This window comes from Taudactylus pleione, unplaced genomic scaffold, assembly GCF_031769625.1.
Source record: "Taudactylus pleione unplaced genomic scaffold, aTauple2 ptg000276l, whole genome shotgun sequence".
Taxonomy (NCBI): Eukaryota; Metazoa; Chordata; class Amphibia; order Anura; family Myobatrachidae; genus Taudactylus; species Taudactylus pleione.
The window spans coordinates 14,636,363-14,654,049 of record NW_028284678.1 but is presented as its reverse complement, the minus strand read 5'-3'; the positions used below and the strand labels follow the sequence as shown (position 1 = coordinate 14,654,049).

The 17,687-nt window shown below is 43.4% G+C and overlaps 1 protein-coding gene across 2 annotated transcripts in view; it reads left to right on the top strand.

Moving 5' to 3' along the window:
• Positions 1-17,147, top strand: part of BACH1 (BTB domain and CNC homolog 1) — a 65,715-nt gene extending 48,568 nt beyond the window's left edge. For both annotated transcript variants that reach the window (XM_088481669.1, XM_088481667.1), the window contains exons 4-5: positions 860-1,066; positions 9,314-17,147. In XM_088481669.1, coding sequence (XP_088337795.1) covers positions 860-1,066; positions 9,314-9,736 — 630 coding nt within the window. In that variant the 3' untranslated portion in view covers positions 9,737-17,147. The remainder of the gene's footprint in view (positions 1-859; positions 1,067-9,313) is intronic.
• The last annotated feature ends 540 nt before the right edge of the window (positions 17,148-17,687 follow it).

Genomic DNA, 17,687 nt, shown 5'->3' with positions numbered 1-17,687 from the left:
ACAAATCCATCATCTCCCTAACTAGTTACCCTGGTGTCTCATCACTTGCTGGATACTCATTGCCGGCTCCCTCTCTGCTCACTATACATTCCCCTAGCCTCCAAGCCTGGGGTTATTCAAATAGTGCAAAGCTTTCCATAGGTGTTTTATCACTGTGGGATGTACTATGCATTATACTTAATATATCATTGCATGCATACTGGCGTTTATTAAAGTATGCATGAATACTTACCTCCCGGGACAGCTCTTCTGATGGACTTCTGGGATTATGACCCTGGAGTCCTATTGCGCATATGCGACTATCAGCCTGTTCATGCACGAACTGCAGGGAGGAGGTGAGGGAGCCTTTGGAGCCCTCTCTGGGGACTCCTTGCGTAAAAGAGCCCATAGACTTCTATGATGCATGTGAGCACATTGCAGCCCCCTAGAATTCTGAGGACTGCTGTGCGTACCGGCGATATCTCTGATATATGTTGCGGACCCTTTTAATATTTTTATAGGGAACCATATGTATTGCGGTAAACCACCGACGTTTGAATTTTTTTCTTGATACAGTCCACCCTGTCACTTTTTATCTACTAGACTGACGTCCCATATGCACTGATTACAGTCAGCTGAAATCTGACCAACATAGTGACTAGGAATAGTTATCAGGCTCTGTAGAAGTTACTGAGTGGAATAGGCACCAAAGTATCAGGAAACCTGCACCATATAACTATGCTGTATTAAATGTTAGGGAGATGGGCCCTTGTCCCTAGCATATGGCTCCCGATTCGGTCATGGCATGGTGGGACCAGACTTTCTCTTGTAGCATTGCATTCCTTGTAACTTTTTATTAATACTTGGGCTTCTGTTACAGAAGAAACTGCCATTCAACACACAGAAAATAATTTCACTTTCACGCTATGACTTCCAGTCCTTGGTAAAAATGCACAACCTCTCCCCCGAGCAGCTGGACTGTATCCACGATATACGGCGGCGGAGCAAGAATAGGGTTGCGGCCCAGCGTTGCCGGAAGAGGAAGCTGGACTGCATCCAAAACCTGGAGACTGAGATCCGAAAGCTGGTAGGTCCTGACTTGTGACATTATCCTCATTTTTTTTATTCATTTCTAAGTCACCAGAGATGTCTGCAGCGTTGGACAGTCCTCTACAAATTCTGGAAAATACAAATTGCTCTTATGAATACAACCAAGGATATATGAGATTGACGAATGTGGCACTGATGGGAGATGGGGACACACAGTAGATGAACCTGCTCGTGAGAGCTCAAAGTCTAGAGGGAAGGGGCAATGTTCAGACCATAGGGACTATCGGGGCTTGGAGTAGTCTCACCGCTGGAAACCCACCCAAGAGGTGGGTTTTCAAAGAGTGTTGAAAAGATTGAAGATGAAAGAGCTTCTGGTCAGGTAGGGCAGGGAGTTCCATAAGAGGGGGAGAAGTCCTTGAGACAAAAATGACAGGGAGTCATCATAGAAGAGTAAATGCGTATTGGTGGGCTAGTGATGTATTTTGGGGTGGAGGGAGTTGGTGAGCATGAGAAGCTTGAATTGAATTATGGAGTTACAGTAATAAGATGCTAGTGTAGAGATTTGTAGGAGTGGAACGCAAAGAGGGGGAAGATCACTCGCCCACTGCGAGATTGAGGACGGGTTGGATAGGAGAAAGACGAATGAGCGTTATAGGCCAGAAAGATTGTAAACAACTAGCCTGCTCCGCATCCACATAATACCAACAATAACTTGTAAACTTCATAATTCAATTATTGTATTTTACAGTGGAACTAGTGGTCCGGTGTAAATGTTGGTCCTATTCTTGTTGTAGCTATCTAAAAGGTTAAATGAATTTTCTAGCAGAAAGCAACACTTTGTGCATGAATTGTGCTGGCCTGGTTTATATGGAATATTCTTACAAACAGTGTTCATTCTAGGACCCAGCACCTGTCACAGCCCGTGCAGTTCCTCTCTCCTGCCTGGGGTGTCTCTCTCAGCTCTGGTGCTTCTAGCAAACTCAGCTGATGCAACAAACTGCTGAGATACAGACCAGTGTGTGCTAGAAGCACCAGATCAGAGATTGACACCCCAGACAGGAAAGAGGAACTGCACAGGTTGTGACAGGTGCAGGGTGCTAGAATGAACACTACAAATCACTATTATGAAGAAGCAGTTTAATCTGAACCAATGCCTACAAGCAGTAGCGCCTGGTGCCTCCATCCATGTTATTAGGACAATAAAATCTGGTCAGTCAAGTCCATGAAATAGTCATTCTCCACCTTCCTAGCGGCATAGACAAAGTCTGCAGGACCTGCTGCTACATGTAATTGTGTACAGTTTGTTCCTTCTTTAATGAACATCTTTCACGCACCAATGGCTCAGGTGATGCCAATGATCTTGGCAGGAGAAGGACGTAGATGGTCATTCAAGTATTTGAAACGCTCAAACCTCTTAGATACTTAGAGAAACTCCTCTCATAACCCTATATGAACCTCACGTGCAGTTGGGAACAGGAGGCTTGATGAAGGAAGGTGTCGTTTCGGTAGAACTTTTGGAATAAATACAGGTATGACCCGAGTCCTATGCTTCATGTGGATGAATGAATGTATGTAGAGAATTACCATAGTGGCTAAGTCTCTGCTGTAACCCAGACATCATGGTAAAGACATCGCATCACATACAAGGCTAAGCAATGACTAAATAACAGCAGTCACTCAGAGCTCTATGAAAGTGACACTGGACACAATTGCCGATCGCATATGAGGAAACCTTACAGTTCCTAAGAGCTAAGAGAAACGCGTGACTTAATATTGATAAAAAATCGTTGCAAAAGCAGAACCACTATTTCTGTTATTCAGCTTCCCCATCCCAGCATATGACTAAGCTCCATGAGTAACACATTACGCAGTTACTGTGTACATACCCTGGTTGCTGATGGCTCCTTGCCTGCAGAGTTTGCTGGTGGGAGTTGTATTTGGGAATTCTAAGTCCAAATCACAAGTTTCACATTCCGTGAGTGTGAACCATTGCTGTGGTTCTCAAACTCGGTCCTCAGGACCCCACACAGGTCACATTTTCCAGGTCACCCAGCAGGTGCACAGGTGTAGTCATTACTCACTGACACATTTTGAAATATCCACAGGTGGAGCTGGTTATTTCATTTGTAATTCTGTGAGGAGACCTGGAAAACATGCACTGTTTGGGGTCCTGAGGAACGAGTTTGAGAACTTGTGAACTATTGTATCAATGCAGCAGCCCAGCAAGTATTTGATTATGTTTATTATTATCTATATACAAAGCAGTGATATATAAAGCAGTTCAGTACATTTGGGTGGGGGAGGGGGGAGGGGACATGACCTGGGGGAAATTCTATACAGTTACATGAACAGAAGTTAAAGATGGTCCTGCCCAGATGAGCTTACCTTCTGGCGAACACGTGATACAGGAGGTAGCGGAATAACAACAGTCTTTTAAGATGATCAAAATGCAACCGGATGATGGCACAGGACTGTAACTATAGTGGGTGCAGTTACTATGGAGCCCAGAGATGTATGGGGGCCTGTCTCTGTGCCCTCTTCCCCTGCACCCAGCTCCCAGCTGTGCCCTGTTCTACTGCACTACCCTGCACATTATTCGTATTATTATCCTTATTATCATTATCATTTATTTATATGGTGCCACAAGTGTTCCGCAGCGCCTTACATAGTACATAAGCAAATAGGTTGACCAGTGACTTACACTACAATACAGGACAAGGACATGGGTAATATACATTGCTACATTCGCGACCATAACACCCACATAAGCAATGGAGCATAAGCAACCAAGTGTTAGGTGCCCTAGTGGGGAGTAAGAAGTAGGTGAAGTAGAGTAAGGAGAAGCACAAGAGGGTAGAGGGCCCTGCTCGCAAGAGCTTGCATTCTAAAGGGGAGGGGCAGACAAACAGGTGTGACACAGATGGGGTAGGCAGGGAGGAAGGAGGATGTAGCAGCAGGTTAGGATGAGATCTGGAAGGCGTTGATGAAATAGTGGGTCTTGAGAACCTGTTTGCTCCTAGGAGAGAAGCTCCCAGCGGTCTAGTGATTGGTGTGTGTGTGTGTGTGTGGTGGGGATTGGGCTGCACACAGTAGACTAATGCAGTGCTATTATGATCTGGAGCTGGGGCACTACTGTGGGGGTATACTGTAGATGGGCCATTACTTTGGGGCTTAAAATGAACTAGGGCTCTATTGTGGGGCATAAAATGAACTATTGCACCATGGCATACTTGCCTACCCTCCCAATTTGGTCGGGAGCCTCCCGAAAATCGGCTGCCGCTCCCGACCTCCCGGGAAGGCAGGCAAGTCTCCCGCAAGCTGCCGACCCCCCCCTTTCCCAACCTGCGATCAGTGAGAATCCCCAGGAAGCGGAGGGGCCTGTGACGCGATTCATTCTGAATCGCGTCATTTTCGCCACGCCCCCTGCTTCACAATGCCGGGATTATCGGCATTGTGTAGCGGGGGCGGGGGCAAAATGACATGTGCATGTGGTCACGCCCCCCGCTCCGCCCACAGCACCGGCCACGCTCCCCGATTTTGCCGATCTGGCTGCCCTCCTCCCGGAAGGGGCAGCCAGAATGTCGGCATGTCTGCACCATGGTAGGGCATAACGTGTACTATGGGGTATTGACTGAACTAGGGCACTACTATGTTGTTACTGTTTTGAATTCTACTTATGACATTTGCAGTTTCGAGAATTTTTTTTGCTGATAAAATGTAAAACGTCTTTTTCCAAGTGAAATTGTTTTGGTTATTCATTTGTCTTATGTCATTGAAAGTGGATGTATATTATAATGGGAGAGGACACGTTTTAGTGTGCCAAAAAAGGGGGCGTGGTCTCGTGACACGCCTCCCTTTCCAATACTCAAGGGGGCATGCCCAGCATTCACAGAGATGCTAGACGCTCCCCTCACTGTGAACAGATACTGTGCGCATCTGTTCCCCCAGCAATTAATGTTTATTCACAACTTTCCCCACCCCGGGACACTGAGACCTGCTGGTTTGGAACAGGGAGAAGCACAGCGGGAGGCTGGGCACCGCAGGCCCCGCCAACATCCGCCTGTAAGTAGCGGGCTGCTGGGGCACTTCTGTAAGGGCAGGGCACATTTTAGCTCCTTAAAATTGGGTAGGGCGAGGCGCCCTACTGAAACAGCCTAGCAGGAACACTAATATAGGGTGATGACTAATATGGAAGAAGATGATGGTATTATTGGGGGGAATGCGTAGATGATAAAGAGACTAGACCAGGGGTGGCCAACCAGTCAGAGACAAAGAGCCCAAAAATATCTGTAGTCAAGTAAAAGAGCCGATAGCATGCGCGCGCCAAAGGCTCGCACGCAAAAATGGGACGTGGCCTAGCGGTCACAAGACCTCGCCCCATTTTTGTGCGCACGCCTTAGGTATGACATTTGCAGGAGCATGACCTTGTGTCACACCCCCGTTTTTAGTCACGCTGGGGGCGAGCCCAGCACAATTTACATAATCTTCCCAATATAAATATTTGGTTTACCTTGCTGTCATTTTTTATTAGTGGGACTATTGGCAATCCGTGTTCTCAATCCTTTTTGATTGCCACCTGCAGTAGTGCCCATTATACAGTGCTTCCTGCAGTAGTGCCCATTATGTAGTGCCCCCTGTAGTAGTGCCCATTATACAATGCCCCCTGTAGTAGTGCCCATAATGCAGTGCCCCCTGTAGTAGTGCCCCCTGTAGTAGTGCCCATTATGCAGTGCCCCATGTAGTAGGGCCCATTATGCAGTGCCTCCTGTAGTAGTGCCCATTATGCAGTGCCTCCTGTAGTAGTGCCCATTATGCAGTTATTCCTGTAGTAGTGCCCATTATGCAGTGCCCCCTGTAGTAGTGCCCATTATGCAGTTATTCCTGTAGTAGTGCCCATTATGCAGTGACCCCTGTAGTAATGCCCATTATGCAGTACCCCCTGTAGTAATGCCCATTATGCAGTGCTTCCTGTAGTAGTGCCCATTATGCTGCAGAAGGGACTCCATAATGGGTACTACTACAGGAATGCCCCCTGTAGTAGTGCCCATTATACAACGCCCCTTGTAGTAGTGCCAATTATGCAGTGCACCTCATGCAGTGCCCCCTGTAGTAGTGCCCATTATAAAATGCCCCCCTGTAGTAACGCAGATTATGCAGTGCCCCCTGTAGTTGTGCCCCATATGTAGTGCCCCAGTACTTACCTAATCACATCGACGGCACCTGCTGTCGCTGCCTGGGCATAATTACATCCAGCAGGCACGCAGGCTCCTGACATAACGGGTGACTGCATCACGGGAACGCTGGCCTCAGAAGTGATCAGAGGCTTCTTTAGCTTCTGACCTCTTCAGAGGCCAGCGTTCACAGTTGCAGTGGAGGTCTGTGGTGGCCGTTGCACTGCCGAGCCGTGGGGTGGCCACCGCTGGACTAGAAGATGGAAATTCATTAGAATGATAGACTGCAATAAGTACGCCTCCTGGGCAGCTCTAGGCAAGCCCACTCTGATGGAGCGCTGCGGGGTGTGGGTTTTCTCTAGAAGCATTGGGAGCCTCTTCAGTATTTGCTCTTTGGGCCCACAAAGTTGTAGTTACTCCCATGATGGCACCCCTGGGTATGAATTTGTGAGGCTCTTAGGAAAGTGTGTAAGAAACAGAACACAGCGGGTTAACGTTTATCAGCAGAGAGGAGGACAACACTGGCATGGGGCACTGGTGTAAATCAGCAGATGTGAGACTCTGACTAAGGCATTTCCTTGGTGTTTGCAAGCGATAACACTGTAGGATGACATTGCATGACTTGGCAGAGTGCTGGAGGTGAGGACGTGTTAGAGGGAGAGACTGTGCAGCTAATCACCACTGACCGTGTGTCCTGCAGAACAGTAATTAGCTGCTGTTTACTTTTATCGGGTTATTACTATAGCTGCATACACACACAACGATTTTTTGAATGATTATCGTTAAACGATATCGTTTAACGATAATCGTTTGAAAAAATCGTTCACTTTCTGAGTGAAACGATGAACGATTATTGTTCATGCGCGTTCACGTTTGTAGTTTGTAGTTCAGTCAGACTTGTCAACTCAACGATTTTCATTAAGTTCATATGCAAAAATCGTTTGTAGTTCATAAAAATCGTTCATTACATTTAAATGAACATAGTAAATGAACAACTTTAGTAAACGATTTTAGTTCATTTTTTAAAGGTAGAAAATCGTTTACTAAAATCGTTCATTAACTCAATCGTTGTGTGTGTATGCAGCTTATAGCTGCATACACACACAACGATTTAGTAAATGAACGATTTTAGTAAACGATTTTCGTTCATTTTTTCAAGGGGAAAAATGAACGAAAATCGTTTACTAACTGTAATGAACTATTTTTTTGAACTACAAACGATTTTTGCATATTCCCTTACTAAAAATCGTTGAGTTGGTCAGTCTGACTGAGCTACAAACTACAAACATGAACGATAATCGTTCATCGTTTTAACTCAGAAAGTGAAAGATTTTTTGAACGATAAACGATATCATTATCGATAATCGTTCAAAAAATCGTTTTGTGTGTATGTACCTTATGTCATTTCTGGAGTTGGAAACCATGTAATCGAAGTCATTCACAAATCAATTGTGTTAGGGGCCAATAATGTTCTAATGAATTGTAACTAATTGTAACTAAGCTGAAATAAAAAATAACAAAAATATAAGAACACTAATTTTATATATATATAAAATTATTATTATCCTTTATTATTAACAGTACAAACAATGCAGGACAAATACATGATTTATACATTGCTGCATAACACTTAAATAAGCAGCAACCAAGGGTTAGGTGCTGTTGTATATTAAAGTATAATTACATGAAGGAGACGCACATAGGGGAATTATCAATTACTTATATAGCGCAGCATATTCCCTCGCACTTTGCAATTGGAGACATCATTAATTGACCAAAACTGGGTAGTAACAGACGCCATAGAGGTAAGAGAGTCCTGCTGGGAAGCTTCCAATCTATAGGGAAATGGGTATTGATACACAGGGATAGGTGCTACATATTGCATAATGGTCCAGCCTGCTTGCAGAGGTTAAACAATGTGTCCATCTATGCACAAGCACTGTGTTATTTCCATGAGGTCAGTAAAATGTACAGATCTGTTTTTATTCTGCTCTCAATTATTATCATTTATGGGAGTGATTTGTCATTTTACTTTCCTGCTTGTAATGTAAGCAGACACGATCCAGCAGAAAAGCAACAATTGTGCAACAAATTATCTTCAGATGGGGAAAGCATTATAGTTTTATTAAGCTACAGTGTATCGGCAATGTTTTTGGAATATCCCTTAAACATAGATAAAAGTATCCGAAGAATGCCACATTTGCCATATGAGGAGCTATAGATAAATTGAGGTTTAATTTTTCAAGGGAAGTGAATAGGAAATGACTGTTATTGACATTGGAATGTGATCAGCACAAACATAGGCCCAGCACGGGGGTGAGAGAGTCCTATGCAGCCAAGAGGTTAAATAAGAGGCAATATTTTTAAATTTAGGACAGTAGTCATTTTGGGGAGGGGGGGGAGCATTTAAAATGAAACATTAGTCAGTGCAGCTGTTCTTTTCTAAGGTTGCGGATGTACAGATTTGTCCTCATACATCTAACCTTCTTACGTGTTTAACAGCCCTTTTAGTCGTGCCGTGCCGTGATTCTGTAGCGCAGAGCGTCTTTTTGTGTGACTTTTATTTACCTTCAAATGCGCCTTATTCACACAGCAAATAGGACGCACAGGCAGCCTCTGCTGATTAAAATGATATGCAGCATGCTTATATTCTGTGTGCAACTGTGGGTGTATCTGTATGCAAAACGCTACGTTATAGTGTCACAGCTGCTGATACTGTAACATAGCATTTTGCATGCAGATACACCTGCAGTTGCACATATAATATAGGCATGCTGCATATCATTTAAATCACCAGAAGCTGCATGAAAATACGCTCAGCGCTACCGAGTCACACTGAGCTCCCGCATTATGTGTAGCTCAACTTGTTGCCTGTGCTGAGTATATTGATAAAGGTGACTAAGTAAAGTTTGGTGCGCAGTTTATTATGTTTGCAAAAAAGTAAAAAGGATTTTGGCTTGTACAGTATTTTTACTTGCGATTTATCCTTTCACGTTGTTTTCTGTTTTGAAAATCTTCTGTCGAGGTATTACTATCATTTTAACTTTCAAGTGACCCGGCTGCCTTTTATGCGGTCTATTTTATATCTTTTTATTTTTTTCCTATCTCCGCAGCAAACAGAAAAGCATCACTTGCTGAAGGAAAGGGACCAGATTTTATCCACACTGGGAGAGACCAAACAGAACCTGTCCGGACTCTGCCAGCAGGTCTGCCGAGAAGCCGCCCTGAGCCACGAGCAGCTCCACATCCTAGCCAAGTATTCCAGCTCCGAGTGCCCCCTGTCCTTCCTCGTTCCCGAAAATGGCAAGATGCCACTTCAACGTGAAGCCATATTGCAGGAATCCGCCGGAGGACGGAACGCCGGCGAGGCTGCCCGTCGCCAGACGGAAGAGGGCAACACTGGTTTGCACAATGTGCGTCCAGTCCCAGCTTTACCCCCTGAACCTGCTTTACCTGGGAAATCTAATTCTCAAGTGGGCATTGCAGATTTTTGCCAACAAATGACTGCTAAATGCACTACTGATGAACAAAAATAGGGTTGTTCCTACATTGGATGGATTTGTTTATTTAAAAGAAGCAATATTTTATTTTTTATTTTGTTAGGTGGAAAAAAAAAACCCACACAAGTGTAAGTAAACTGAAAAAAGATTTAATATGTCAATAATGTATTCTTTTAACCATACTCAAATCATAATACATAGCAACTTGCTGGCGTTTAAAGAAAATGATGTTCTCCTGCATAGTCCAGTTGTTTAGACCTATACATTTTAATAAGTTTTGTTGTTTGTGTTTTTACTTGTTTTCATTTGTTTGCATTATAGTTGGGAAATAATGGGCAAATCGGAAGAACTCAGAAGCTAGTATTGAACGCCACCTTTCAAAATGTGCAGTTCTTATGTATGGAGATTTTCAGACCATGGGGTATATGTACACAGCGGCAGCCTTAGCCTCAAATGTAAGCATTTGGGGGGAGGAGCGGGAGCATGTCTGGGCGCCGTAGAGACATGTCGTCTAGATCGGGACGAGGCCAGGGTCTGCGCTGGCAGATGCAGATTCCCGGCCTCTTGCCTGACCAGGCAGCGGGAGGCTTCAGCTCCCATAGCCTGACCAAAAGAACAACCGCAATGACCTGATCCCAGCCTGAGATGTCTGTCGCAGTGCTGCGATCGCAAATGCAGCGAGGAGGTGTCTGACACCTCCTTCTGCATTTGCATGTGAGATGGACGTATTTGCACAGCCTCTTGTGCGAGGCTGTGTAAATCCGTTCATATCTGAATCAGTCCCGTAGCTCGACGCGTTTTACACTTAATATTAGTGCCAATTAAAATTTTGTGGTCAGGCTGCCACTTGGTAAACGTAACCCCATGGCTCGATGATGTATCCATGGTAAATCTGGAATTGCCATATGCTCATAATAGCTGGATAATCCCACTAAAATAATTTCACTGGGCGCGTTTTGCCCACCTCTAATCTAGACTCTCTCATGGAGGCAGTTGCCGTTGCCAGTCTTAGAATTAAATTTTCCTCTCCGTGTGGCTAAGTGAGTTGGAAATCTTAAATGTATAATAAAGAGGGGAATGGCCCCAACCTTATACAATACTACATCTTCTCTGCCACCAATAGTGTCCTCTAATTCTCCAGAACAATAGGAGACGGAGGGAGTCCAGTAATTCAGCCGAAGCAAGTTTGTATGTTTTGCTCATCTCTATCCAGTACTATGCTGTCTTCCAAGTTGCAGGTTCTTTAAATGGGCACTATCCTGAAATGACGTCTTCCCTGCTCAAACACAAGCAAATGCAAAATGAGTGTCAGTTCTGTGGTTAGACATACCGGTCGGAGCCGGTGCTCCGGAACCAGTGATGTTCCTCCTGTTCTCGGTTTTCCTCCCTTAAGTTAAACCACCCTGCCTGAAGCATGATTGCAGTGGTGCAGGGCTAAAGTTCTTTCATACTACGCCTGGCAGGTCAAACCCCTGCACTACAGTCATTTCAATTAGTCCTTACAATGATGACTTAGTATAGAAGGGTTCTATAAGAAAGACAATATATCCCGTTCCTTTATACAGTCATTACATGCTACAATGGATAGTTGCTTTAATCCGAAAAATAGCAAGTTGCTTTGCTTGTTTTATTATGTAAATAGATTCTGCATGAATTAAAATGTCTGTGCATCTAATAGAGATGACTATTTTAAAGAGAACCTCTGCTAATTGCGCGCACCTAAAATTAGTTTATTTGCATGTTCAACGTGGGCATGATTTAATGATTGTTTTTAGACCTTATTCACACGCTGAACAGAAAAAAAAAGTGTATGTTTTATGTAGAAATTCTAAACAAAAGCTGTATATCGGTATGCTATAAGTATTGAACATGTTATTATTTTTATTGTTAAGCAAAATCACTCGAAAAACATTATTAACTTAGAACAAGAGGTAAATCGGCATGTATATAATTAACATATAATTAGGTACAGTTTAGGGAAAATGTAATACCTCCTACCTCAAAGGTGAACACAATTGTGGCTGTATATACTAAGCTATAAAATCCTGTCCCCCCAACGCTGTATATAATTTCCTTTGCTTGGGGAGCAGTCTAAAAGTAATAGTGGATCCATTTATACCCAGAAATAATGTTTTTTTTTTTTGGGGGGGGGGTTTGTATATATTCCGTAAAACTGGAAAATATAGTCACACGCACATTTCCCCCTCCTCGTCTCCGCTAAATACTCACCAGACAGCTAACACATCCAGCATGCCAGCCACCAATCAGCGTGCCAGCTGGTCTCCAGGGGGTATATTTACTAAAGTTTCTAAAAATGAAAAGTGTTCATGTTGCCCATAGCAACCAGTCAGATCCTGTCTATCATTTAAAGTGCAATAGAGAAATAACTACAATCTGATTGGTGGCTATGGGCAACATGACCACTTTTTCATTTTTAGAAACTTTAGTATATATACCCCCTGGTCAGATTCTCTACCAGGAGAATAAAGGGGGCTATGTACTAAGCCTTGGGAAAAGAAACAGTACCAACCAATCAGCTCCTAACTTTTTCAAACACAGCCTGTAAAGTGACAGTTAAGAGATGAATGGTTGGTACTTTACCTCCGTCCACTTTCTCTCTCTCTCTCTCTCTCTCTCCAAGGCTTAGTACATAGAACCCAAAGTTAGGAATGGTCTCCCAAAAGTGATGCGTCCTTTCTAACATCCTTGGCCCAAATATTGGAGTTAATGCCGAATAAAAATGTTCCACTCTTGTTGTCCCAATTTATAGGGATCGTGAAATTGATGTCAGATGTTAGTGAATGGGACAGGCATTACCATGAAAAATTACACGTAGTAGTCTTTTACTAAACTTTGTAGAGAGAAATATAGTGGATAAAGGCCCTGATTCAGAGCCGGGCGCTCTGACCAGAGTGCTCGCTCTGAATAAGGGCCCACCTCCATTAATATGGAGCGTCCTCCTGGATGCTTGTATAGCTGTGGGTCACCACCCACAGCATATACGAGCGTGCAAAATGATGGTCGCGATGGTCTTGACCATCGCGACCATCGGAACTGTGAGGAAAAGCCTGCGGTTGGGTTTTTCAACCGCAAGGCCCGGAGTGATTTTGGCTGTATCAGAGCCAAAATCACTCCCACTGACATCACTAGGGATGTCAGTGGGGCCGGCTTCAGACGGTCGGCGTTCCCTTGGGAACGCCTCCGTCTGGCAGGCGCGCCCCCGGCACGCCCAACAAAGGGGGCGTGCTGTCAGTCACCATCGACAGCACGCCCCCTTTGACGAGACATTCCGAGCGAAGGAAAGTCCTTCGCTCGTCGGGTCTCGCGCATGCGCACGACGGAGCTCCCTCCGTCATGCGCAGTGGGGACCATCGACCCACTTGCGAGCGGACAGCCGCTCGCGAGTGGGTCTGAATGACCCCCAAAGTTACCACACAATCAGCTCCTAACTGTCACTTTACAGTGTTTGAAAAATGACAGGAGCTGATTGGTAGGTTCTTTATCTGCATCCACGTTTTCTCTCCAAGGCTTTGTACTTAGCTTAGACCCCATAGTTTTGATGCCTCTTTAGTTACCGTGATAAAACGATGTTGGTAACATCAAAGTACATCACTGCGGCCTGCTTCTTGTATGTCTGCAGATAACCAGTGTTGCTTATGTGATTCTCCTTGCAGTGACTATTGTTAATTTGCAATATAGGTGCTCAAACTATTAGCTCTGGACCTCACGTTGTTAGCCCCCCCCCCCAGGGGGCGATGTGCCATATATTGACTTCTGGAACGGGACATCGTGGGGACCCTTCATCCCTGATTTTGATTTGCAGCCATAGAGGTGCGCAAGAAAAATCGTCCATATCGCGGCGGCCGTAACGTGTAAATATGTGCGCAGCAATGTGTAGCGGTACATCTCCCCTTTATTGAACTGACCCCTTGGACTCTTGACTCGGAGAGGGGAACGTCGCTCTTTAATGAACCCTAAAGACTACTTTTACCCATTGGATACAATGATTAGCTCCTTGATATAAATTAGGGCTATAACACATTATGTGGCTATATATATATATATATATATATATATATATATATATATATATATATATATATATATATATATATATATAGCATTACAGAGGTAGGCGCAGGATGTCTTTTGTACTATGAGTAAACCTCATATTTCTCCTATCTTGCTGTTCGTGTTCTTGATGTTTTGTATTTCGAGTCTGTCTAATAAGAACTTGCAGCAGCATTTTGGGACTAGATGTTAAATCCAGATCCAGTCGTTCTCTCAATGTTCAAGAATGAACGAAGTCTATTGAAGAAAAAAGAAAACTGCATGTACATACACTACCTCATTTCCAGCTGATTTCAGGGTGCACCGTCATTTTCTTCTTTTCTAATTAAAGCATTATATGATTTTTTTTATTGACTTTCCCTGTAGAGTTCCCTAAGGCAGGTGCTAGCTCAGCATCCGGTATTATGCAATTTGTGTTGTGTATGTACTCCGTCATAGCGTAGATACATTTCGAGGGGGCTGGGGGGAGTTTTTATCGCTATTCGTCTATGTACACATGACATTTTAATGAGCTTGTTTACAGATTTGTTCTCAAGTATTAAATATTAGAGGCAAACCAACGGACTGGTTAGGTAGGAAACATTCGCCTGATTCGCACAGCAGAGTTTTAAGCTGTCGCAATGTCCGTGCTCAGCGACACTCTGGGGTAAACTTACTAAATTGAGAATTGTTAGAAGTGAGTTTTAAAAGTGATGATGCCCAATCAGATTCGAGCTATTATCTTCTAAACTCGGTCCTCGAGATCTAACAACAGTTCACGTTTTCCAGGTCTCCTCACAGAATCACAAGTGAAAAAATTATATCCACCTCTGGATCTTTCAAATTGTGTCACTGAGTAATGACTACACCTGTGCACCTGCTGTGGGTGACCTGGAAAACGTGACCTGTTGGTAGATCTCGAGGACAGAGTTTAGCCACCCCTGTTCTAGAAGGTGCTAGTTAAATGTTAAGTAGAATCTGATTGGTTGCTATGGGCAACATCACTTTTAAAACTCACTTCTGAAAACTCTCACTTTAGTAAATTTTACCCCTAAGACTCAGTCGCTCGTGAATCCGGCCACTGCCATATTGAACTTTTTTTGAAAATTTTTTTATTATTATTTTATTTTCAGAGTTCACCACTTTTTATTGGTCATATTGGCTCGCAAAAATAATTACCTCTGGTTAGTTCATCTCTCTCTGTTTGTTCTCATCACTGATAATTGATAATACATTATATTTCTTTGGGCACAAAATGACTTTGGGCTAAACTGTCTTGTAAAACAAGTATTTTATTTGATCATATTTGGAAATGTACTTAATATTATAGACCTGCCATAGCGATACGTTATGGCGCATATTCAGGGATAAAGGTACACAATATGCTTAGGAGGTGAAATATGTAATCTAATTTGTTACCTTTGTAATTTTACTAACCTAATCTTTCTGACAATGACTTAGGGCTACAGTTACACACTTACTACAGGGTCTATTCAGTGGAAACCCAATTGCGGGATGCTTTGTGTAATGGATGTGAAATTGTGGCTGTTACACACACAAAATGTGGTGATACGACTGTAAGTTGTTGAAACCACAGGAACTATTTATTTTGTTATTGGCATTGTCCGTTGTAACTTAAACACGCTTTCCGAGTTCCTAAAAGAAAGAGACAGCCTCCGTGACCCAGTGTACCACTTTTCTGAGCCACGTGGGGCCATTTATAATAAGATTTATTTCGTATAGTAGTGCTGCCCTCTGTCACCTCCAAGGCAACAACTTATTTCAGTGCACATAGGGAGTGACATAGGGATGAGTGTGAGTCAGACGGATCTCCATGCAAATTTTTGGATGCGCACATGCAAACTTACACATTTTTGCGCATGTCCGTCCTATTCGGAGTTGGGCGGAACTTGGGGGACAGTACGAGTGCACAGAACTCCCCCTGACTTGTGGGCACGTGTCTACAGTACAATATGCGTACTTAGAAGGGAATCCTGATTTATCTCTTTTGCGCGCTCACTCCCAACCTCTGACTCCAGTGACCGCGCAAACTGTTCTCTGGGGGGCAAATGTGGAGGAAAAAGAGGGGGAACGAGCTGCTGTTTCCTCCATATTTGCCATAGTTCAGGTCTCTGAATTTAAAGAAAAATGCATTATTTGGCTATTTAAAGACCCCACATTAAAGTCCTGCCCTAGCGGAAATCCTGGGAGTCAGATAGTCACAATGTTTATACAAGTACTATTGATTCCTTTATGGGGGAGTTATCATAGATTTCAATGGCAATACCAGCTGCCCCCAAAGTCTACTTCAGGTTTGTCCTTCACCATTTAATCTATTCTAAAAAGATGCTGAGAAGTGTCCAATGTTTAGTTATTCCTTCTCCTGACCAGGCATGTAGCTGAGGTTTCCGGCAATCTAATTGTTGCATGAAGCGATGATGCTCTAATTCCGGGGTAGCCAACCCTGGTCCTCAAGAGCTACCAACAGTGCATGTTTTCCTGGTCTCCTCACAGAATCACAAGTGATCTAATTAGCTCCACCTGTGGATCTTTTCAAATGTGTGAGTAATGACTACATCTGTGCACCAGCTAGGTGGTCTGGAAAACGTGAGCTGTTAGTAGCTCTCGAGGACCAAGGTTGGCTACCCCTGCTCTAATATATTTACACCATCAAATAGATTTAAAAAATAGTCACATTTGTGCAGATTTGGTTTTCAGAATTGTATATATGGAACAGTCCCATCTGTGCATATAAACCTAATAGTAAATCTGTTAATGTCTGCTCCAATTTAGGGATGTGCAGGCTCTGATAGGTTAGAATTTTCCCGCCAAGTTTGGATTTTTCCCGCCAAAAATCGGGTCTCAGAGGCAAAAGTCATCTTTCATGGACAAACATCATCATTCCTGGACAAAAGTCTATGCAAGATGATGTTTTGCCTCTTTCTGAGACCAGATTTTTGGCGGGAAAATTCAAATCTTTATGAGCCTGCACATCCCTACTCCAATTGTACATTGTACGCTGGTACTTCTCTCTCTGTACTTCAGCCTGTACGTATGTTTCCATTACATGTAGAATTACCACCGGGTATTCCACTGAATAAATCCTGATCCTTGTAACTTATTCAGCCAAACAAATACTAAATCTTGTGACGCTACATAGTACATATCTAAGCTATTTTTTAATCGCCCTTTGTGTGTGTTTGTGTGTTCTTTCAATAATTGTGTCTTTTGATAATCAAATCAACATTGTGAGGCAGAGCAATGCTGTGCCCTTTTATTACTCTGTGAGGACAATGAGGTCTCAGTATTGTTACCAGATAATGCCAAATTTGCAGTCGTCTTTTTACTCTACTTTTGGATGCACAGATTAAAGCAATAAAGATTGTATCCAAGCGTCCTTTGTGGTCATATTGCATTATTCTTTCTCTCCGTGTAGGCTGGAGGCTAATTGGAAGTACTAAAGAACAAAGGAAAACATTTTTCAAAAAACCCTACCTTATTCCTATTTAAGTGTATATTAAATCCAAATTTTTATTTATTTAATTTTTCGCTTTAGAATATATGAAATAACAATGATAAATCAAATCCTGTAGTAGTATTTTTTGCTGCAGGATTTAAAGCGCCAATTGTTGATAGGTATAAAATAGCCACAATCGTTACAGTAGTCCATTAATAAAGACGTAGGACCTGATTCAGAGACTGCCGCAATGGCGATTTTTACGTAGATCGAGTGATTGCCATTGTGCTTGCGTATAAGTCGCACTGCACATGTGCTGTGATTATGCATGCAGAGAAGAGTCGTCTGCAAAGTGAGTGATGGGTTGTCAGTGTTGTGGGGGGGGGGGGGGTGGTCATTAAAACACAACTGTGTCTTAGCATTTAAACGCTGTTACATGGGCGTGCATAAATCGGTCATTGCGTTCTACGCAGTATGAGA